At 36.4% G+C, this 25586-nt stretch overlaps 1 protein-coding gene and 1 long non-coding RNA gene across 2 annotated transcripts; one reads left to right on the top strand and one right to left on the bottom strand.

Annotated features, from left to right (window-relative positions):
• Window positions 1-12188: 12188 nt before the first annotated feature.
• LOC144441144 (uncharacterized) lies at window positions 12189-15858 on the top strand. Its single transcript, XR_013481230.1, has 3 exons — window positions 12189-12309; window positions 13475-13539; window positions 15223-15858. It is a non-coding gene; the product is annotated as an uncharacterized LOC144441144 (long non-coding RNA).
• Window positions 15859-21275: 5417 nt separating this feature from the next.
• Window positions 21276-25336, bottom strand: LOC144440624 (galanin receptor type 2-like). Its single transcript, XM_078130010.1, has 2 exons — window positions 24888-25336; window positions 21276-22038 (listed from the first exon to the last, which is right to left on the bottom strand). The coding sequence occupies exons 1-2, from the start codon at window positions 25334-25336 to the stop codon at window positions 21276-21278; spliced, it is 1212 nt and encodes a 403-aa protein (XP_077986136.1).
• Between the last annotated feature and the right edge of the window lie 250 nt (window positions 25337-25586).

The raw sequence follows: 25586 nt of genomic DNA, 5'->3' as shown, positions 1-25586 counted from the left end.
GAATCTTTTCCAATGTCACAGTCTCATCACTTTTACAGAGGTCAACAGAGACTTCTCATCGATATACTCGCACGTTCTGAACTGTACTAAGAAGGCGTCACGTGGTACTCTGTATACCATCATGTTGTGATCAAATGGGGGCAATGACATCTTCACAATTTCTCGCGAGACTTTGCATTTGTTTTCGATTTTCGATAATTTTTCCGAATAACCTAAACAAAGTTTAGGGTATAAGTAAAACACTTGGTTGCATTTTAAAGTGAATTTTATATATACATCTACTGTAAATGCTTACAACCAGAGGTTTTCTCCTTCTCTTCAGAATATAAGCTGACAAAATGCCCAGCACTATTGAACATCGATTCCTGAATTTGATAATGATCCTGATATTTCGGAAATCAAAATTAACATGTGTTAAATGAAAAAGAAAAGTCTTAGAAAACACTGATAAAATGAAGCATTTAATTTAACTTTTGTTCCGAACACATCTTGTATTTGGAACAAAAGTTACATTGAATACTATGGTTTACCAACACAGATGAATTGATAAACTGAATAAGAAAAAAATGCATTACTTACCCCGCCATCTGATAGTTACTTCGTCCTTTCCTTTCGTCGTGCTGAAATGTTGGTCCTTGGCGCAGTGTTTGTCCTTTTATAATATGTACTTGCCACGTATAAAGTATAAAATCACGATTGCATCAAACCGACTTCCTATAGACTCGATTCCCTCTTGGGTAGTGATTGGTCAAAATATCTCCAGCAACTAGCCTGATTGGCTAAGTGACTGAGAGATGAATGATAAGTGATAAATTGTCGCATTACGTCATTTTTTATTTCAAGTTGTTTTGGCTGTAGTCATAGCAAAGGGAAATTGGCTTTTAGCTTCGGAACTTTAAAGTTGCCACCTGGTGGTACACGGTGTTATGATTGATTGTTATCCAAATCACCGGATTAACAGAATTGTGCAACATACAACTGACACACCTACATGTGGTATTAAAAGCTATTAGAATGCTGGGTACACGATGAAAGCAACTGTAAAAGTTTAATTAAAAAAATACAAGTATTAGAATGTGCCAGTGTCCACTCCAATTACATCTAATACCGCAATGTGTATGTACCGAATTTCAACAACTTAAATTTATCTCTATGCACGTTTTGATCAATGTATAGGTGCCCTAGTCTGTCCGATTCTTACAGTCGTTGTTCCCATGTTTTTTACATTTTCTTTCCTTGCATGTTTTAGACATTTAGAAAGACAACTTGAGATTTGTCAAAACGTCGATGAAATGCAAGAAGAATATGGCATCGGTTTATCTTTGATTTTCACCTGTAGTTCAGATTTTGTTTTCACTAATCTCGTGTTATCGTTCTTGTAGTACTGTATGCACACTACAACATTTAACTTGCATGTCGTCCAGGCTGACCACGGGCGGCTGTCAGCTGCAGCTCTCTTTTGCTTCCTCGCCCGTCCATATTATATACTAAGCGAACATTCAAGAGAGTATCAAACCGTGGTGGGACAAGTCAACAAGCACCCATGATTACTTTTCGAAAACCACATTTTCATCTTCAGTTTCGGACGCCGAACATTCAAGAGAGTACTGATCAAATCGTGGTGGCCAAAATTAATTTTTGAAAATCAAATTCTGATCTTCAGTTGGGGAAGCAATCGTGTTGTTAGTCAAATGCCATACATGTCATTGAATTAATTGCATGCAGGTGGTGACTGCTTTTAAAAATTAAATGTAATCTTAGTGTTTCTTATGGACTTATATCGTGAGGACGGTTTTATGTGTTATATAAGTCAAATCAGTAAGGTACAATGTCGCTATTGATTATGTTTTACTTTGCTGTTTACGTTAGGAACCAAATATCGAACATATTATTCAGTAACCAAGGACGCCTGAAGCCAATGACTTATGCTCAATTTTGAGAGAATTCTAACTAGTTTCTCCACTCAGACAAAGGGTGTATTGACACTAGTTTGAGCCTAGCAATAACGACTTATTTCAGATCTGTCAAAGGTGTAAGAATACTAATAATTTACCGAAAAGTTAATTTAAAATTTTTTCAATATGATGTGGTTACTATATCGTAGAGTGAATGTTTTAGTGCTTGCGGCATTTATCGGCTAATTCATCGAAACCGATTCGGAAAATGACATATTTATTTTCAATGGATTTAGTTGTATACGTCAAAACATAGAAATATTTTCTTTCCAATTTCAGATGATTGGGTTGTTGGTCGATCTTCTCACACCTGTTGATAACTGGATCGACAGTATTTGGAAAGGCTAAACAGATTCTGAGTTCACCTACCAACTGTTCATCCCATTACGTCATATTTACCATTCGTTGTAAAGAGAGGCAAGCTACTTTTGCACGTTCGTCTGGGGTCAAACTGCGATCAGGTAAAATGCTCATTTTATGACGTATGTATGCTCTACCGTCGGCCTGTCCTTTTTTTTAACCGTAGTATTTCACTCATGAATACCTTGTTCATATAAGATATGTCAAAAATATGTCCTATGAGTGAAACACTAAGGCAACTTCATTTCTCCTGCAAATAACCAAACACGCTAATTCTTCCTGTCTACCTGACGTCCAGTAATCAGACCAGACCATGTCCTAGAAAAGTTATTTCGCAGTATGGCGGAAGAAATAACAGCTTTGCTTTGCGTGAACTAAATACAACTTTAAGATTAAAGTTATTTAACTCGTAGACAAGTGAGAAACTGTTACCATTTTTAAATAATATGTACGTTTTTAATATGATCGAAATGAAATAGGTTTTTGGCATGAATTGACGACAAGAAAAGCACCTACGGTTACGGTGGCTTGTTAGTGCAAATTTTAAATTTCCAACGTTTTTATGGGTGAATTTTGAGTTGATTTTTTTTTAAAGTCCAAACTGAAAATGTGGAAAATACAAAATGAAAGGAAATTCAAAATCAACCTGAAATGATTTTCACTGTGGTGAACATAATTTCCACTACGGTGACGACATTTCCACCACAGTGGAAATGATTTTCACCTTGGTGAAAACTTTTCCACTGTTATTGATAATATTTCCACTGTTGTTAAAAATATTTCCACCATGGTGCAAATAATTTCCACCATAGCGAAAAGATTTCCTCCGCAGTGGAAATACTCTTCACCATGGTGGAAATCATTTGAGGTCCGTTGATTTTGATTTCCGACATTTTCACTTTGTTGATTTTTGTATTTTACACATTTTCAGTTTTGTTCTTTGAAAATCACTGAGAAATTCCCAAGTGAAAAACAAAATCGCCCAATGGCCATAATAAGCCACTGTAGGCGCCTGAAGTATGGGCAGTAAAGCACCGGTCGTTGACGTGGGCAGCGGTCTGGTGTATATATAACCGAAGGCGACAACAGGAGGCCTACACAAAAATCACATGACATTCTTGCTTCTAAACTAAGAACATGAAGAAGAGGTACCGAAATCTATTGGCCAGATTCAAATCTTGAATTATTTTTAACAAAAAAAATTAGTCCATTGTCGATGCCTGTTTCTAAATTCTGTGAAGTAATGAAAAGTATCGACTCAGTGTCAACATGAACAGTGCACAGTGATGACGTCAATAGCGCGTACGTAATGTTTTATGACACACAACATCAAAAAGATATTAGCTCGTTGGTACGACATAGCGCCCCCAATGTCCCCTATCCCTTGAAAATCTCTCCTAAGTAAAACATTTGCGCCTCAACTCTGCAGTTAGGGCTGAAACTTTTTAAATGACAGAAACGGATTCATGTCTTAAGCCTCGTCACATGTACACAAAATTAAGTTGACAATAAAACAAGTAGACGGACATATTGAATAACAACCGTTACGTCATTCTTTTTTGGACGTGGAATAGCAGGGGTGTGGGTGGGTTGGGGTGGAGTGGGTAGGCAACAAATACATACATACATACATACATACATACATTGTAGTGGCACATGCCGACACACGTATATAGTAGCACACACAGATACACATACATTTACCTCAGTCTACTTTAGCTATTGACCGAGACTAGAAGACATGTCGGTAAAGCTATCACGGACAGAATATGTATTACTTGTGAAAATGAAGGTCTAAATATTTTTGAAGACAAACTGCATGTTTTGTTATTTTGTCCTTTATACCAGTCTCTTAGAAAGGAACTAATACCAAATTATTTTATACAGTACCCAACACGAGAAAAAGCAATAACCCTACTTCCGCCCAGAAATCAACTTACACTTTTTCGTTTGTCTGTTTTTGTATTCAAAGCTTTTTTTTTTTACCCAGAGATAAGACGCTGTTATCTTTGTAATTTCTATTTTATTTGTCATTGTGTTGTAAAAGTTACTGTATAATTTTTATCTTTTTTGTTGAATGATGGGCGGTGGTGGCGCTATTCTCATGAAATAAATTAAAAAGTCCAATTAAAGTACCTCTACATAACATGAAAGACAATTTATAAGCGTTCAAGACTGAAATGTAACTTTGTTATGGAGAAAACGTTGAATGTCAATAACGATACCTGAGAACTAAAGATTTCTAGACCTGCAGTAATGCATGTCAATGATACGTTGTTCCGATGTAAATATTTGGAATTCGAGATAAGTTTATATTACTTGAATTAGATTCAACAAATAAGAGCAAAACATATTTCTTTAAATTCTTTATTCATTTAAAATGTCAGTGGTATTATTACAAAACTATATAGGGGATTAAGTATTGTTATACACTCTGTACTCTACGACGTTCAGAATCAGTAACGATGGTAACCTATATTCAAATATTAGTGCTTGTGGTAAATTCCAGCTACAGAGTCATTGAAAAATATACAATTTATACATGTCTCGTCTAAAGTAACCATCATAACTTACTGTTCACAAATATTGATGACGTCACCACATGGTACGCCTAGATCTTTATAAACATTCTCTATGACAAAACACAGACAGCCAGAACACTGTCACTACACAACGACTTCATGTGTGTTGAAGATGTTTACTACCAGTGACGTCACATAAAGTAAATTTGAATATGCACTACAAAAAAAATCATTATACGAAAATTTGTTTTTGGATGATTATCAGGCCATGCCAATATTGAAGTATTCAGATGTAGAAAGCTATTAAAGATAGAACACAACCCGGGAACAAAATTCACCGAAAATCAAAGTTCTAAATTCTCTCCAAACATTGCGATATGACAGCTCGTTCTTGGTGATTTTGACAGAATTATCGTTCACGTCCTGTTTTCAACGAAACTGACGATCAGATTTTCCCCATAGAGTTAACACAGTTCTTTCGGCAGCTATTTTGGATTCTAAAGTGACTAAATTTTGATATCGTAAATGTGTACAGTGACCACATAGTTGTTATTGATTTTAACTGAGAATAGGTTGGAGTAACATCAAACGTTTAAAGAGTTGACTTCAGAGGTGCATTCTAGGTAGTCTTGCTGCTAGACGTTCGGGCTTTCTTTCGATGCTATATCTATAAGCAAACGTAGTTCGCATGTGAGGGCTTGCCCGATGTTCCATCCTCGATAGCGTTGTTCGGCTGTGTGTCGTATTTTATCGGAAGAACATCCGAGGGCTAGCTGATAGACTACATTCTAGGTTAAGTACTGTTAAAAGTTAAAATCGGATTACGTCATAAACATACAGATAACAGATAACAATAAAATTAATGTAATCTGGTCAGACAATGAGCTCTTACGAAATATGTGCATATTGCCACCCTTTCTCTGTTGCATATGAAATTGTTAGTTAAAGTAAGTATTTTAATTAAACCATTAAAAGGGATTTCTGCCTTCTGAATCAGATTTAAAAGTTTGAAATCAGTCAAAATCACGCAATTTCAGGTAAAACGAAGATCAGAAGAAAATATGCAGAAATGACTTGTAAACGAAAGCGACGAATTCTCTAAATATGTTTTTTTTTTGAAAGATTGAACCTTGGATTTAGTATCACATCAGAAATAGCAAGCTGTATATTATCATAATCAGGAAACTGTTTCCGTAAATAGCCACACCAAGACTGCCAGTTGCGGTTTCCACTACCGAAAATAAAATAAATACAGTATAAGTTATAAATTTTGCTCATTCCGACCCAATCGCAAAAACGATGGGTGAACCCTAACTTGATAAGTTGACATAGTTTACAACACGTTCAATTCATTCAAATGAATTGTGAGAAACATAAAAAAATGATGTAGAGATGTAGATTAAATAATAGTGACTTCTCCATAATAGCCCATGGAATTTGAGAGAAAAGCATTACGGTTCTGCAGATTGTGCTCAGTAAATATACTTAGGTATCTGTGTACATTACGACAGTTTAGTTGCTTAATTATACGTGACACATGAGAAATCCATACACGTATTTGGTACGACGAATTGAGTATAACTAATTCTAAGTGGTAAATTCATATCGCAGAAAATGATCCACCAAAAAAATAATAAGAGCTACAATCGCACGTACGTTTACGAATACATTTATTCCATAAAGGTATTTTATTCATAGAGTGCTGTGAATTGAGACAAGGATTTAAAGTAATTTACCTGCCGGTGTTGACGTAGAGTTGCCCATAGTGTTATTGCTGGTAACAGCAGGACTAGAGGCAGAGGCAGACACACGTGCGGTATTGGCGGGCGGAGAGTTGCCGCCAGTTGTCACAGCCATCGTTGAACCAATCATATCCGATCTAGTGGTGACTGTTAAACAGAAATATGAAAATGCTTTTAATTTCAAAAACACAGATTCAGATTTGAAATTACAATTTAGATATTTCATACAAAGTCAGGTCACATATATTTTGACAAGATTGTGAATATTGCTGTACCGATGATTTTTACTTGTACTGAGCAGTTACTGTAACAATGTCATTAAAATCCGATATAGTATACCTCGCTTTGGCTGTTACGTTTACTGCCGTTTGTTGTTTTGTGAGCGCTTGTTCCATATATCTGACACAATACCATAGGTTTTCCCGAACCCAATCCCTTACTTACGCGTAGCCAATCAGAATCCGTCATACAATATAACACTCAATGTTCGAAATTGAAAGAAAGAAAGAAAGAAAGAAAGAAAGAAAGAAAGAAAGAAAGAAAGAAAGAAAGAAAGAAAGAAAGAAAGAAAGAAAGAAAGAAAGAAAGAAAGAAAGAAAGAGAACGGCCAAACAATAATTAACATAACATTGTTGTCTGCGCTCGTGCCCTTTTCGAACAGAGCACTCTGAAGTACTGCACCCATATGTATGTTCCGGTGTTACGCGTTTTCATTGGTTGAGTGAATTCACTATGGTATTGTGTCAGATGTATGTAATGAGCGCATGCAAAAGAACAAAGGACAGCAAACATAACAGCCCAAAAGAAATCGCGACATGTACACTACATCGGATTTTAATCAGATTGTAGCTGTAGTAAAGTGTTTTTTTTTCCTATTTTATTTTACTTTGCTGCAAGTGTCAATAGCGTAAAGGTATTATATCATTATGAAGCCTAGGTGGCTGGGTTTCCTTCCTGTACCAATTGCAAATCAAAGCTAATGTGATCACACCAATCATGGTTTGGGGCATGATTACTGTGATTACCAATCATGATTAATTGGTACTTATCAAACGCGAAATCGTGATTGCGATAGATAAATCATGATGTAGGTGTCTGACGCTCACAAAAGGAAAAAAAGAGAGAATTTCACATAAACGTAAAAGCTAACAAGAACTCGCGCCGAGTACACTACATCGGATTCTAATCAGATTAGTGTGTCAGATCTATGTACCACGATTCAAATAGTGCTAGCAATACGCGAATGACTTGCCAAAATGAAAACACGTGCATTCAAGCAGAATTGATCCGCCACAGCTTTACTTCACACTTGTCTTTAAATTGGAATAAAAAACCCCAACATTTTAATGATTTTTTTTCTGATAAATATTTGAAGTTTGATACCAGGAAGTAATTTATCAGCCAGAATCTTTATTCCATCTATATCCATTTTCTCTTGTGACGAGTATTGAGGTTTTTTTTCTTCAGATATCTACTTTGATGATCACCCACATACCTAACTGAGAAGAGCTTGGTTGCACTATAATGACGACAATGCAAGCTGATAACACAACAGGGAGTAGGTACTTCCTGAAACAAATTTTGAAAAAATGGAACTTTAATACAAAGGGGTTATAAGTTTAGTGGCATAAGAGCCTAACTACAAAAATGCTCTATTTAAAAACAAAACAAAAAACAACCCTATATTCAGCTCTTTGCCTTCATGACCCCAAATTTAAATCAGGCCTTTCTCCACATTACTTGTCTTCGGAATTCATCCAGACAATTTTCGTGAGATGAGAGAAGTAATAGCAAACTATCAAAGTCATCAAGGCGCTTCATGTAACACAACAGTAGTAAAATGTGTGGAGTGTCTCAACGTCATAGAAATTATAGATATTGACGTTTAGTGAAATATTTTGGGAAATGTCAATTGCTTTAGCCTATGATTGTACAATGAATATTGATATAGATAGTTACTTTGGAATCCAGCATGTTTTTATTTCTTAGACAAAATCATTTTAAAATAAGACTTACCTCGCCATTCTGATGAATTCACATGCACAGAAGCCAAGTACCTCCAGGAATGATCGATGCCGACAAAATGTAGTTTGTACGAGAAGGACTATATAACATCATATTCTAGAATAGAACAATCGCGTGGCCATAATTCAAAACTTGTGCCTGTTCCAAAATGTCTTATTAGCTTCTGGAAAAGGTTTTTGCTGATTGCATTTGGCTTACACTAAACTAGTTATTTGACATGTTCGTGTTGTTAGCAAATGTGCATCACATGTTTAGCTGTCTTCATCGCAACGTCAAAATATTTCACTCTTTCGGATTTTAATTAAGACAAGCCACCCTAAAGATAAACACTTTGAAATAAACATAACAGAGGAATTACTTTCACACACATGTAGACAAACATAATACAATACTATTTGTAAACACCGTCCTATTATTAGAAATGAAAAAAATAAATTTTAGGAACAGCCAACAAGCAGATTTGTGGTTTTCGTAAATTATTAGTTGTTACAGACCAACAATGAATTGTCCCCATAAACAATTATGGAGAGGGCGTTTAGCTGCTCTTAAGTGCCCTCCCACGTGAATGATTACCTCACTCAGGAAAACGTTTGTGCTTTTTGACTGTACCAACAATTCATTTTAACGTACATTTAATTTACATATAGTTCCACCCCTTTAATCCCTCCCCTACAATTCCATGTTTTCCTCTCCCACTGTATCAAAATCAGGATTTCCCCGTCGCAATTCCCCTTGATTGCTCCCCTCCAGCTGTAATATGCAAAAAATTGCTCTGCTACTAAAGAATTGCTTAATATAAGGTTTTGCGAAAACAGCGTCGTGGACTGCACCTGTAAACTGGAAAATGTACAATAACATATCAGTTACATGTATGTAGTGTCGGACTTCAGGACACCTGCACATGTGTGTTTGACAACATAACCCATTCATCACGTCTGTTTACATGACTGTACGTTGCCAGATAGCATATAGTCTGATTAAAAATGTACATACCATATTTTTATGATACAAAGGTATTCATTTTTTTCTACAGTAGTAGCAGATATTAAAATGTTATTGAACAATTAAAAGAAATATTTTGGTATAGCTAATATCGTGATCAAAAACTTGAAACAGCAACAGCACGTCAGGATGAAAACCTTCATTTCCGAATCGCTCCAAACATTCTCAATATTTATTACTAGTTATCAGCTTCATACTGTAGTGAAACTCTAAAACTCTAAAACGTGTCTTACTATTATTTTTCAAAAGCAAAGAAAATTAAAATTTATGATCATCAGACGAGGTTCACAAAGTACAGTTATACGGCATTAATAAAGGCTTAGGAATTGAATAAATATCGACGGTGGTGGTACATATATGTGTGTGTGTGTATGTGTGTATGTATGTATGTATGTATGTATGCATGTATGTATGTATGTATGTATGTATGTATGTATGTATGTATGTATGTATGTATGTATGTATGTATGTATGTATGTATGTATGTATGTCTGTCTGTCTGTCTGTCTGTCTGTCTGTCTGTCTGTGTCTGTCTGTCTGTCTGTCTGTCTGTCTGTCTGCCTGTCTCTGTCTGTCTATATGTATGTCTGACTGTATGCATGTATGTATGTATGTATGTATGTATGTATGTATGTATGTATGTATGTATGTATGTATGTATGTATGTATGTATGTATGCATGCATGCATGCATGCATGCATGCATGCATGTATGTATGTATGTATGTATGTATGTACATTGTATGTATGTATGTATGTATGTATGTATGTATGTATGTCTGTATGTCTGTATGTATGTATGTCTGTCTGTCTGTCTGTCTGTCTGTCTCTGTCTGTCTGTCTACCTGTCTGTCTGTCTATATGTATGTCTGTATGTATGTATGTATGTATGTATGTATGTATGTATGTATGTATGTATGTATGTATGTATGTATGTATGTATGTATATGTTCGGCCATATAACACATGCACTATATATTATGATGTTGTTTATGCCGACGCCCATACGCTTTTTGAATATTTCAATTAAACAGCCCGTACGTTCCTGAACTGAATACACAACGACTGGGCAATCAACAATCCCTTCTTTTCTACGATGTAACACCTGGTGAATATTGGATAACAGCTAGTCTCCAAGGTTAAATTTCTAGAATCGATGGGTATAGTTAGATATATCACTAGTCCCTTGGGGTAATGTCAAACAGGGCGATATTGTCTATGGTCATGCATTAGTGTTGTGAAACTGAGTTCATTAAAATGGCAATTGCTAATAAGTTCAGAAGCCCTTTCTCTGCTGTATGGTTGGTTTCCAACTTTTATGAAGTCTCTATTAAATTCTTCTAGTTTGATGTAGATGATGGTGGCGATGGAATGTCGTATCGCCTTCTGGCGTTGCTGGCAGAGTTGGTAGCATATTAAAAGGAGTTTCAGCGACATTTTAGTATCATATGTACACAACTCTATATACTGTCAATTGTGTGTATAGTATGTCTGAATACCAGGGTTGAGTTTTGTTAACAACGATACGCTCTATACCAAAACAACAATAAACAAAACAAATGAATAAAAGAAAAACAATAACAGATCAAACAAAAATGTATAAACTCAGAGTACAGATTTTTCTCGTCATCCTTGCACGTGAGTGCAATAATAATTTTTATTCAAATATACAAAATGTAAATGAAACATGACCCCTATTTTTAGCCATAATTTGCGTATATCACAGCTTTCGTAGTGATCAGCATCATTAACATTTCACATGTGGTTCTGACGACTATATGTTGAAGCTTATTGTTTTTGGGATTTGGGAGGGGTTGTGACTGTTTCAGGTTTGAAGTTGTGGATCAAGTTGTATAATCAAATGAAATCCACAAATATCAAAGATGAGTTCACGTGTGTGTAACGGATGTCCGGAAATCTGTGATTGGAATTTGAAAACTAGTCTGGAAGTGACAGTTTTCCTGGGGGGGGGGGGGTAAATGCGGGTTGCGTTTTATGACTCATATACATTGTAATATCGGCTTGCGATTTATATTTCGTATTAAAGGCCTAATTCGTATTACGTTCAAAATTCAGTTGTCTAGCAGAGCTAAAGGTATAAATGTTAGTCCAGAATGATCCTATAGATAATCTCTATAACTTTACCGAGATTCTGACATTGAAACCACGGCCTTTGATAATTAGTGGGGTTAGGATATGAGACGTGTAATGTGAATATTACTTTGAACAAACTCAGACTCTGGACTCGATCGATCATACGGCTTAGAGGGTTCGTGTGCTGCTTCCTCATTGCCGAAAATCCACGAAAAGAAAGATTGTTTTTATATAAATGTGTACTCCAGACAACACAGTACTGGTTTTCTCATAAACAATCATACTATTAAACACACATATTGACATTTATGTAAATGCTACGTTATACAAAAACTATTTGCTTGAATAGTGGTTGATTATTATATTCATGGTCATACCGTGAAGCAGGTGGGTGTTGTATGCCACGTCATCTAACCAGAAAACCAACCTGACACCCGGCGTAGATGATTTAAATATAGAATTAATGAATTGTTATTCAAATGAGGCAAACATACGGGCAGTATGACTTAAACTATCGTATAGCTAGCCGTGTCACATTTTAAGTGTTTGTTGGAGTGAGTATTAGTTACTGCTGTTGGTTCGTGCCGTCGATACAAGAACATACATTACGGTAATTACTGTATTTAATTATTAGATCTTTTGCGTGTCTGCGGTTATGTTTCGTGGATGTATGTATCGTGTAAACAGTGGTACTAGTACCAAATATTGTTATTGTCCGAACCATAACCATGGATCGCTTCGCCTCTTTTTCCGATAACCTAAAGATATCGCCCTTTGCCAAACAGCCTGTTGAATCGGAACTACCCTTAGAATATCGGATCGATGGATATATAGGCGTTTTACAATGGTCAATACCTTTAATAATACCACGAAATTTCAATATCGTATACACGCAGATAGTTTTTAATATGAGACACATTGTTCATAAATTCAAAACATGTGAAATGACGTATGCATTTCCAATATCAGTAAACGTGTATTTTTTTGTTTATGTTGTCGACGGTCTAGATGAATTTTTGTAGTCGACGAACGCTCGTTATGCAAACGGGTTAAAGGTAGTCGAGTGGTTAAACCACTTACCTCTTACCACTGCGGTCGACCGGGGTTCGAACCCATTCAGGCTTTGATTAAATTTACCATGCTGTAAGTAAGTAGAGTGTCGTTCAGTTTGACTCTACAGAACAACACAGGTTTCGAATTCCCCAGGTACTCCAGTTTACCCCTGCATTAACACTGAACCCGTGAGGGATGGCTCTCACTGGACTTCTAGGGAGACAAATGTTTATACTATCCAGTATAAATAAAGATTATTAAAAGTAGAATGTCTGATATCACTGATATGGACGGTGAATACCGTGCTGTCGAAATCAAAATACTTGCAACGTTTTGAGGACATTTCTCTCAAAAACAAAACAAAATAAATCAATTCTATCGTGGATTTATTTTTATTGGAGGAACGTTCAACTTTGTTTATTGTTACCGACCAGTGGAATCGATGCCAATTACAAGTATGATAACCCAACAAATTATTTTCTTCTCATGTTCAGCCGATTTGTTTGCGTTTGAATATCAAAATATTCAAACTATCAACCGAAGCTGTATTTTTTCTTTAAAGAATCGTAAACGACGGAAAAAACAAGAAAATCCAGAGGCTCTGCAAATCTATCTTCGCAGTAGCAAACGTTGTAATTGTATAAGTCTATATAAAATGCAATTATATTTAATAAATTATTATTTTTCAACTTATCAACTTTCTGTTATATTTCATTTTACAGCATCGTCATGTCGAAGTTAGTGTTCCTCGCCATCATCTGCTTTGCAGTAGCACTTGTTTATGCTGGTAGGTATCTTTCCGTTATTCTCAATAACACCCCCCCCCTTTCCACACCTTTTTATATACGGGTATAAATAAGTTGTACAAGAGGAGTTTATACGCTTTTTTTTACTGGAGAGTATACTTACATAAAAGCTCTACTAATCTATCTAAGTAAAATGTTAATATCAATGTATGCCTTCGATCAATGGCATTGAACTATTTTTCATAACATCGAATTATTTACATATCACGCCTGAATATCGTGTAGGAGGTCTACCAATACGAATTGATGGCTAAGCGTGCTTCAGTAAGGTTGAATATCACAGGTACCTTTTAATATGCAGCAACCCCCCCCCCCAAAAAAAAAGGGGGGGGGGGCGAGGGAAAGATATATAAAGTCAGCTTAATATATCCCTTTGACGCTATCGTCTTTGTACAACGTATGTCTGACGATGTAAATGTACACACTATGCCTTGTCAGGTTAGGGTACTCGATTTCGCAATAATAAATAATAACCTGCTAATTTGAACCGTGACGGATAATCGTTCCATTTAATAAATATCTTGTTCATTTCACAATCATTATATGTAATTGTCAGAAATTATGACATCAAAGCTGAAATTAAAACATCATCTCGGACGAACATTATATTGTCTCTCATTTCACGTTCGAATTCGATGGCGTTGGTCCAAATTTGCAATGAAACCGATTTAACTTCCTGACTCGCCATCATTACTCACGCTGCGTCAGATGTCTTCAATGCTGCAGAGACATAAATATTCATAAATATGACTCATTGTTAAACACAACATGATGCATCTGTTTATGGTTAAACGTGAATAAATTAAAAACAGGTGTTCAGCCTAGAACGCCCGAAGGGCGTCGACACATGATGTATTGGACAGCGTAAGTTATAAATGAGAGTATGTTGCTTAGTGTTGGCTTCGGATTGAATTTCAAATAAGCATGCATGAACCCCGTGACAACAATTAACATTTTACAGTTCCATATTCAAATCGCTGTCGTACCAACCAGCAGGTACAATAATTAATTTCTAAACATAGCACAGAATATGGTGGTGATTCATGTTGGGCTCTAACCGGCTGTCTTTTTTCTATCTTAATATTTAAACTGTGACATTAATATGTTCGTTTATTTTATAATGTTCAACTCTAATTTGACAGAGCCAATTAAAAAAAATAAAAATAAAAATACCTCCCACCATATAATAATAGTAAACAAAATTACAATGTACCATGAACAGAAAATATACGATTCTAGTTCTCTATACAAGACATGAATATTAAGCGGTCCTGGTAAACGTCCACCAAAACCCATAGTGTCCAGAGAAAATGAATGAACTGCTAGGTAATACAAAAATGTATATCACTGTATTGCCACTTTCGTTTGCGTAAGACAGAGAAAGGTAACGGCACCGACAGTAGAAATATATTTTACTCGAACTAATCAAGAACTTTTCACATTTCTCACAGGATGACAAAAGAAAACTATTTTTGACACATTCATAAACAAAGGAAATGTTCATATGTACTTCAAAGTACCATGGCGAGACAGTCAAAATTATGATGATTTTGGTTTGCTTGTTAAGACCTAGCTTATCTCATATCCACAGATATATACGTATTTAAGCACATTTCGAAAGTCGTAGTTGCTAATATTCCTTTCTGATATGTTTATCTTTACAGAGAATGACACAGCCACCGCTGAACCCACAGCTGCCGCCGACGACAGCAATACCACCGAATCTGCAACAGACGCCGGTGATGGCGTGGCTGGATTTCACACCGCTTCACTCGCTACGCTCGTGCTTGCGATGTTACCAGTCTTCTTTCTCCAGTTCGTACACTAAATTACGACTTCAAGGACGTTGACTGTGACATATGTTACAACATACTACTTCCAGCAAAATGCCTGCACAGAGGGGAAAACAACTGGGATAGGGTGGAAATGCTATATTAGCGCACCGTAAATCACGAAGAAACGTGTACCCCACCTGCATCGGTCTGTTAGGTCTCACAAAAATAAAATAAAACATTAAAAAAACAAGAACAAGAAGCAACAAAAAAATTAAACGCCAGGTAGAGCACTTTTTCTACTGTAAAGCGAACACAAATCCGATGAATACTGTACATTATTCAAAATATGAAGAATCAAATCTGGTTAGAAGCCATTCAAAAGACTGTGTTGCCATGACAACCGAACACGCTGGTTTGATAATGTAAAATTGATATAATTTTATATAAAAATGTTCACACAGTCAATTATGACAACCAAGTGAAGTTCTGATTTTGAATGTAATAAAGCAGTCTATCTTTCAATTAAAAACATGTAAATGACTCCTGTGTGGTGAGGTATTTGGTATATAATATGAGGTATATAATATGAGTACGAGTGAGGTTCAACAAAAACAATGGCAGGTATGATATAAACAACTCCGCCTATTTTAAAATCGCACCTCCTTTTTTGTTTTATGATAGCATTGCTGACCCAAATGTATTATTCCCTTCAATACAAATAAGAGAAACAAATCGGAATGACATATCCCCTTTCCAATTAAACTATTGACAGATACCAAAACTGTTCATGATCATTCAGTATCTGTTGAATGGTGTTGAATACGTTTGGTTGCCGATTTCGTCATCCCGGCTGTACGTGAATTTCACAGCGTCCCCTCTGAGTGATCGCTAAGAATGCAAAGCCCCAACCCACAAAAAACACCACACATCAAATAAATAAATAAACACACAGACAGACAAACAAACAAATAAACAAACAAACAGAACAACAACAACCAAAACAAAACAAAATAAAACAAAACAACAATCAAAAATCCCCAATGAACTCCAGAACCTTCGTACCCCTTTCCCCCGAATATTACTTAGAGTTTAGTAAGTACAACTCTACCCCTCTCGCGCACTGCAGATGTATAATTGTAAGGTAAATAAGTGATACATTACATGAAATGACAGTGGCAATAGACATCAGAGTCTACAATAGGGATAAACAGGTGTGGGCTTCGCAAGAAAAAATCTCATATATTGAGCATTAATCCTTAGAAACTCTACACCTAGCCTAATGGCCTTTCCCCGTAATATTGATGAAGGGATGGGAGCAGCGCCGCCATTATGACTGCTGTAGTCAGTCAGGCTGCTGTAGGGGAAGGTTTGGGAGGGTGTGTCCCACTCCAATGGTCAAAACACTTTTTGCAAATGAGAAAATAAATGAGGCCATTTAGAGGGGCAATTATCGAACAATACACATAATTTAAGTTTAAATATGAGGCGGGTACTTGCAATGAAGCCACACGGATTTTGCAACTGTGGCCCGACTCCAGAAGTTTACAGCAAAAGTGATGTAGGCTTGGTGTTTCCCCGCGTGAATAATCCAATCTTCCATGGCTGCCAGGCAATGTTGAAAATGATGACTCTTCCCCATGGTTCATTTGTTTAAAGCAGTAGCCATTATTTTTTCGAGAAGCGTTCCTCAACTAATATCCTTGATCATCGTGAAGTCAGCAAAAGATAATATATAAGTGCGCCGCCAACGTCCGAATAAATAAAAAAAGAATAAAGACAATATAAAAATGTTCTTTCCGATGTTTAAATGGCTCATTTTTGAAGAAACCAAACACAGAGCCCGTATGGAAAACAACGGAAAACATAACTATCTGAACTTGAAACTCACATATGAAAAGAATACATATATAAAAAAATGAAATAAAAAATCTACCTATCCCTATCTATTCGAAAATTAAGCGTAATCGGAACCACATTATCTTAGGTCTTACCAAAACCGGTACCTCCTTAATAATATCTAAATACAACTGCTGACACCAGACCATGGACAAACGGAACCTGTTTTAAAACGGGAAAATAAGCAACCAAATTGGATTAATAACACTTTGCAAAGCATGTTGGAAGTACAGAGACTTATATTACATTTCATCATTTGATAAGAACAGTTGTGTGGCCTCTTTCCATAATAGTTCACATTCACAAACAAATTAGAAATTCCCTTGGCATTCCATGCACAAATAAAGAGGCCATAAAACTATTCTTATCAAACCATGAAATGTAATGCATGCCTCTACTGTTCCAATTTGCTGTGCCAAGTGTTATCAATCAAATACATTTGTCTACTTTCCTTGTTCGTAACAGGTTCAGTTTGTCCACGTTATAATGGCTACAGTTGTATCTAAATCGAAACACGTCTACTATCATATTACGTGGTATATCAGTTACACTACATGGCAATTTACCTTTCGTGTTAACCTTTGTGAACTATAACATCGGATTAATATTGAACCGTTGGCTGATTGCAAACAAAAAGGTTTCTAGAAAAAGGTCTGGAACATAGCATAGGGCGACCTCAATTAATTCTGTTTGCCAGCATAAAATGATATGTGTCAGTCGATCAGTGAAAAATAACAACAAATTAAAATGAATGTGTACTTATTGGCGATTCTTTCAATTTCATAATCATTCCTTAACTGCCAGAATGATGGAATACTAATTCAGAAAGTCAGAAGGAAACTTTGAATCATTTGTTTGTTATTAAAGTTCCCGAATCTCGGCAAAAATAAGACTGACATGGGGTCGTCAACCTACAGCCAGTGACGCTTTGACTATTTGCCAATCCAGCATGCGTTCTTTTATCGCCATATAATAAATATTATGGCAGGGATTGGTCTGGACCTGATCTAATAGAACTTTGCTAATAAGCTTTAAGGCCACCCTTAAATTTACTCCGCATCGACGACTTCTACAATTTACTTTCCTTGATTGATCGCTAACATTATGATGTTTAACATTTGATTTCCAACAAATTTCTTACGGTCAATATATTTGAAACAAAACAAAACAAAACAAAGCTGTCAAGTTAACATCAAACCAATACAGCAAATGACAAGAAAATACTGCCATGGAAATCAGACCAAAAGCAGAATATCAGAGACAGACTCAAACTAACTTTAGTAGATTTCAAAAGTGGGTGATACCAGTACCTTGGTCACATGGGCATTGCCACCATGTAATCATGATAGTGTAAATATTGAATGAGGTTGAATGTGCAGTTACCATGTGATGAAAACTTGCTTAGTATCAGAGACCACCACCCTACCGTGAGTGAAATTACGTCAATGACCATTTCTAGCTTATATCATCATGTTGCAACAATATAAGTTTTGGGTTTTCTGTCTTTTATAAAAAAGAAAAATAGAAAGGCTGTGTTGTCTCAGTTCGCTGATAGCTTGATTCCCTTATCATACATATTGATTCTTAAAGTTCTATAAAAAATATCAACAAAAATAACAGTTGTTAATAAAAACTTTTAATTCGATTATATAATTCATACCAATGACAATAAATTAACAGATCACATTGAGGTGGCTTTAAGTTTGTACTAACAACCGAATAGCCACAGATTTAACTACAGATTTGAAAGTTACAATGCTCACAAAATGTTAAATAAAAATGTTACTTAAAGTGAAAGTTCAAGGAAAATAAACTTGTTCTCAAAACCTTCCTGCCTGGATAAATTTCTAACTGTACACTTTCCAGTCTCGCATCTTAAATGTACCTTTACATAAAGGTTAGGCTTAAAACAGCTACCAGCTGAACATTCGATTAACTGTCAAATATATATAGTTATCATTATAAATATACGTAATTTGCTTAGTATGCCTAGGAGAGCTTTGCATAATAAGCCGACAAAATTGAATATACGGTGGATTTAATCTTAGACCACGCTTATCTCACTATCGGAGCGCCACAGTTGCCAAGAGCGTATTTCCCTATGATGTATTTTTTTTTTAAATCCTCTCTGCACGAAATAACAGAAGCCTGTGGGAATGCTGACGAATTAACGCCATTACGGGGAAACCCATTACCAACTATTACGCTGTTGATGGATGTTTTATCGAAATGACGATTAAAGTACTTCTAGCAATATCTATTGAAATTTTCAAAAAATTAACTATACGCAAGTCATTCGTAATGGAATGATGTTACAGTATTGTTGAGCCAAAACTCTGCATGTCTACAGGAGCCCTGGTGACAGTAATGTTTTGCGAGTATGAGATACTTCTTTAAACATAGTGCTAACTACAGATTTTACTTGGCAGTCCAGTTTAGTACAGAACATTTGATGTTTCGACCCATCCTCGTCATCAACCCTCGCCTGAATGACAAATTCCACAGGTAACATCTAGTACTCGAGGTTCGATTTGTGGATCTAGTAAAACTGGAGTTGCAATTGTGGTGATGGGTACAAATAGTGAGTGGCATCCGGACCTTGTAACAATCATTAGTAGAGGGGTGAATGACATTATCAATGCTAATTGGAACGAAAATGGAATACATCTTAGAAAACAATATGACTGCACTTTGCGCCGTGGACCCTAGAGTGGTGGGTTAATCCTTGCATGTTAAATCGCTATGAACTTGAGAGAAAATAGGTCAACATAACGATGTAAAATGTGTATTCAAACGCTACAACGATAATGGCTTACTAACAATACAAATCAAATAACATGGTTTAATTAATCAAATTAGACACAGTGAAGAATAATTGAAAATGAAGTGCTTTCAAAGGACAAAACACCGAGTGTTGTAAAAAAAACAGTTATTCAATTAATACACGTAGTTACTTCATGATACCTGTCATGAACCAATTCCACAAAGAAAGTGATTTTCGATACTTACAAACACTGAAATCATACATTGATATCCTTTGAGCCATCTTCTTGTGCATGTTCAATAACATTCCAAGAATTTGTTTCTGTCGTCTAGAACTAGCATTTACTCTAAAGGACAGACGTCGGTTTTTGGACAGTACAAGGGAATTTACACCGTTGTTATTGTGAATACTGTTCTTGATGTGAGGTAATATTTTGAAACTAAAGTCTCCATCTTGTACATACTCCGTTTTAACCTTGTCGTATTTTTCTGCCTCAAATTTTATAAAATTGTATAAATAAACACAATTCACTTTTTTTGCTTGTCTACCATGCGCTCTCATGTTTCTACCCACAATTATAATTCTCTCACTTAAATCTAGAAAGAGAAAGAAAAGGGGAGGCTTGGCACTGTGTACTGAAATATTTATCGCCATTCAATAAAGAATGATGACCATTTACATATTACATATTGTATATCATTACAAATCCAATTTAAAACATAATTATGGATTCATGGTATTGAATTTGATACGGAATACCAGAATGTGTTCAAATCTGAGATCGTTGCTCGTACAACTTTAACATTGAAAAGGCAAAACGAAAACTTTACTTCTAAAAAACCTAGTACATCAATCAAGTCTTTACTACAAAATGTCATCCAAAGTGATAAGGAATGAACCAACAACTTTTAATCACAAAATTTCGATCAAAACTGGGCATGCCCAGCTACAGAGGTATGTGCAGCAATACCTAACTCTGAGTTTATCAAAAGTATAGTCCTTTTAGTATGGTCTGGTTAACCAAGGTTCCATTATTTTTAGTTACCAACAGTGTCACAGAATGCTTAAACGTGGTGAGTGAATCCTGTTTATCAACTGAATGGTACAATATGTCCAATAACACGCTATTTGAGATGGTAAATTTAAATATACCATATTCCGCCCTGGTTTATCTAGGCTGCAACAGTCTTATGGAAATCAATCATTGACATCTGTCATTAGTTTGTGGAGGGATCAATAATGTGTTTTATCTGTCAATTGCGGAATTTTGTATATGCAAGTTTTACACAGTTGGCGAAGGACTTGTATTGTAACCTGAACCTGATGCCGAACCGGATCCTGACGTCAGCTTTCCATTCTTAACTACCCTCAACGATATTGTGTTCATCGGCTGTCGAAGACTAGCATTATAGTTGGTCAAATTAGTTGGCCCAGCTTCTTGGTCGAAACCCGCCATAACGCCGCCAATGCGCGACACTCTCCCACACGAATTTAGCGGACTGCATGTCCTCTTGAAGTGTTTCCGGAAGTTGTCACTCAGGAAGGAGTACAGAAGAGGGTTCATGCAACTGTTCGAGAAGGCGAAAACGCGTGCGATTTGACCATAAATAGAAAACGATTCATTGTATATGGCATCATAGGAGGTGACCCACACACTAATAAGCTGAAATAAGTGGAAGGGCAACCAGCAGAGGGCGAAGGTGAGAACAACAGCCAGAACGAGGCGCGCGATTTTTCTGCGCGTGCGTACTGTTCTTATTTGTGCATCATCCGAGCCCATTTGAGGAGAGACGGTCACGAGGAGGCGCCTTGCCATCAAAGCATACGATATCGCAACGGTGAGTAGTGGTAAACAATAGAATATCAGAATGATACAGGTTATGAATCGTCGTCTTCCCTTGTTAGTCCACCATTCCAGACAAAACTTTCGGCATTTACCATAGTTAAGGACCTTGACCTCGTCGCTTATATGTATGTTGTAACCACTTCCTGCTAGGCAGAGTATCCATATGATGACAATTGTAAGAACGGTATGCTGCAAAGTTCTGTAAGTACAAAACAATTAAGTTTATATTATTACATTGCACTGTGTAATTATTACAAACAAATATTCATTTTCAATCAACAATTGATGGTAGGTGAAAATAAAGAGCGTCACAGTGGTACTATGCCATCACTTTTACTTAGGTTTGTGAGGAGCTCCCCTCCCCTTATCATTCACACAACATTACCCCCCCCCCCGACTGTTCTACATACAAATATTATAGTTCTACACCCTATCAGTTAATTATTGAAAGGTTGTAAACGATGCACTTGGTCAATAAGAGAGGCACTGCCACAATTTAATCAGTATAAAAAAATTGTCATATCAATGTTTCATTAGTGTTTTTATTCTGATTAGACTGATATAGACTAGAACCAACAACTGTCAGTGTCAAGTACACGACAGTGTGTCAACGATACCAGGTGTCCATTTGAACCAGAGGAAGAATATTGCCAATGCTGACAAGTTGATTAATTCGCGCAGATCAAATATTGATCGAATCATCAGCGGTAGCAATGCAACAAACACAACAAAAACAACAAATAAAAAACCCCACCAATAACGAAGATCCTTCAACATTTGAAGACTATGACTACATTGCTATTTTAGGGCCAAAGAATTGTTATTGCATTAATTTATGACGAAGATATTACACATGTATAATTATTTGACTAAACGTTTAGAAATCATTCTCTACTTGAGTCCAGATGAAGCGCTTTCTGCTTGTTAACAAAAACGATGTGTTGAGTAGCAACGATAGGCTCCTACTAATCCCAGATTATTTGCTCGAACACATATAACATGACACTGAGTTCACTTGGGGACAAGGTCTTTCTTCAATCACATTTCTGTTCGGTAACCAAGTTTTATTTGAGCATCCCTAGTTACAACTAGGTTATTATAACATGGGACCCCGGGGCGCGCGTGTATGACTCAGGGGGCTAGGAAGCTTTGAAATTCATATCGTGGTTTAACAAAATGGATATATTTTTATGTGCACGCACGTTTAATACATAATTTACAAGCGTCAAAGAGATTCGTCGGTATTACACACAGCTACAAAAACCACGTAAAGCAATTATCTTCTAATACGAAAACGTAATGAAATATCATGAGTAATGTATGTTCAGTTCACTCAATTCAAAATCAATTCAAGAAACATGTTCCGACAGAAGTCCTTCAACGGGTACTCGCGAAGACGAGAGTCTGTGAAATTGTTAGTTATAGCCACGGTTCTCCGCAATTACGCTAGGTCAAGAACGGTAAGAGAGTGATATTCGAGAACATATGTAACGTAAAGACCTATAGACATTAGTCTGTCGCTTGGAAAATTACATCTACGGCTCATTGATGTTAGAATAATGATGTTTTCTTGGCGGTGTCAAATAACAGAACTGAATCTTCATCAATAGGCCCTTGCGGACCTCTTGACGCATGTATGGGTGAATTTTAGAGAATGCAAACAATTTATATAGATTACTCAATATACGTTTTAATGTAGTTAGGGCGTCTTGAAATTAGAGAGCAGTGCCTTTTTTTCTGAGAAGAATTGATTTCACACGCCTGCAAATGGAAATATATTGGGAAAGTAGGTGTTAGATTCACAAGGAGTGTATACGGACCTTGAAACCATTCCCTGAAAGAGTAACATGAGGCGGGAATCTCATGACAACTTTAACTCTATGTTTCTTCTAATAGAGGCGCTGTTATTTGAAATTCAAAATTGAATAATAGTGCTTGCCATATAACCTAGTATTTGCAAGTACTTATTCCTCATTTGCAGGTAAAACCTATTCCATAAACCATTTGTGGAAGGTCTATGCTTAACCTTGCATTTATCCAATGAAACTAAACAATTCTGAAATTAAAGTCTTGACGTTACAGAATACAGTAGTATACTGTCTTCAGTGTGTCACTTATCATTCGATGCAGTGTTTTGATTAAAGTGTCGTTTGCGTTGATGTGACGGGAATTCACTTCTTGAGTGAGCTAGGCTTCGTTTGTACGATTTAAAACAATAATATACAGCAGTTGGCACTATAAAATACCACCTTTAAGTATTATCAACATAAACTAAGGTTTTAGGCCACCATTTCACCGAACCTTTATTCCTCAAGATTACCTCTTTCATTAAAAATGTATGATAAAAGTATGACCCAACGGCTCAAAGGTTACTCTGGCAAGGATAATCTACTGTAGAGTTTCACTAATTTGCGACCGAAGCAACACAACCTTTTATATTATATGCATTTTGAAGTATAAACAGCCAAGTTTGGGCAATTTAGACACAAGGTGCATACTTTAGTTCCAGGCGTTTCTGTAAGCTCATCAAAGTTGCACATGATTTTTAGACTTCTTCTCTGTAATTTATTCTTTCATCATTCTTTTCATCTGCTCGCTCACTCAAGTGAACGTATTTTACATAATCCACAACGCATGAGGTTCGAGGGGGTAGGGTGGAGTATTATATTGGGCTTCTTGCGTGGCTTAATGAGGTTGATGTCTTTAAAGTCATATAAATGGATAACACTGGATACATGAATTATCTTATATAAATTGTCACCGAAAAGAATTATACTCAACTCGTCGTCGCGACGCTTTGTTTGGTATTAATTCACACAGCAATATTTCGAATTTGGAGGTTATAACCGACCATAATGGCAGGATGTTAATATAATCGAAAACGTAAAAGTAATGCCACTGCACTTGTGTCCTATTTACAAGGCACTGGCAGGGATAAGTATGTATTTTAAATCTACAACTCTCTCCAAAGAAGGAGAAGAACACTGATGTTTAGACAATGCTTCCCTTGCAATATTTACTTGGGAATGTAATTTTAAACACACCTACCTGTATATACGGGATCTCATCGGATGAACAACTGCATAATACCGGTCCACAGACATCACAGTCAGAGTGCATACACTGACGTAATAACAGACATAACTCAGGTAATTTCTCATGCGGCATAGGAAATCTCCAAACAGCCATTCTGGTGATAGGTACTCGGAAGCTGACATCGGAACGGAGTGTATTAAGAATACCAGATCGGCAACGGCGAGATTTAAGAGGAACAAGTTCGTCACTGTTTTCATCGCACCGTGCTTCAAGATTACGTAGAGGACCAGAGAGTTCCCAATAACTCCGGTTAGAAAGATAATCGTGAAGCAAAATGGTACGATAAAGAATTTCTGTCTGTACGAGGAAAATCCATAATCTGAGTAATAATCAGGATAAGAATAATTGAAGTCGGAGTAGCTGTAGGAACTATAGGAGGAATAGGCTGATTGGTCACACATGACGATCGTGGATGATGAAAACCAAAGACAGATCTTTCCTTTTCTTCACGTGTATGGGTAATCAGTGGAATGTCATATTCCGTATTCTAGCATGAATACCTTTTTACCATAACCTTCTAGAAGCTAAAGACTCACCGCCAAATAACGCTCGATCCTTTCTTCTGAGATTGTAATCTCTACACTGTCAGTTGCAAACTATCAGGCCAGTCCTGAAATCTTTTCTAAGCCCACAACTGCTCGAAGACGTTGG

Source organism: Glandiceps talaboti, chromosome 10, assembly GCF_964340395.1.
Source record: "Glandiceps talaboti chromosome 10, keGlaTala1.1, whole genome shotgun sequence".
In the NCBI taxonomy this organism is placed as follows: domain Eukaryota; kingdom Metazoa; phylum Hemichordata; class Enteropneusta; family Spengelidae; genus Glandiceps; species Glandiceps talaboti.
Note: the sequence above shows the minus strand (reverse complement) of the source record. Positions and strands in the feature narration are given on the sequence as shown.

What these genes read in the sequence shown, in the direction of transcription:
- LOC144440624 (XM_078130010.1), bottom strand. Translation starts at nt 25,336, where the DNA reads ATGTGTGACCAATCAGCCTATTCCTCCTATAGTTCCTACAGCTACTCC. An exon ending in ATGAGATCCCGTATATACAG is followed by an intron (nt 22,039 to 24,887) that starts GTAGGTGTGTTT and finishes TTGTACTTACAG; the next exon opens with AACTTTGCAGCATACCGTTC.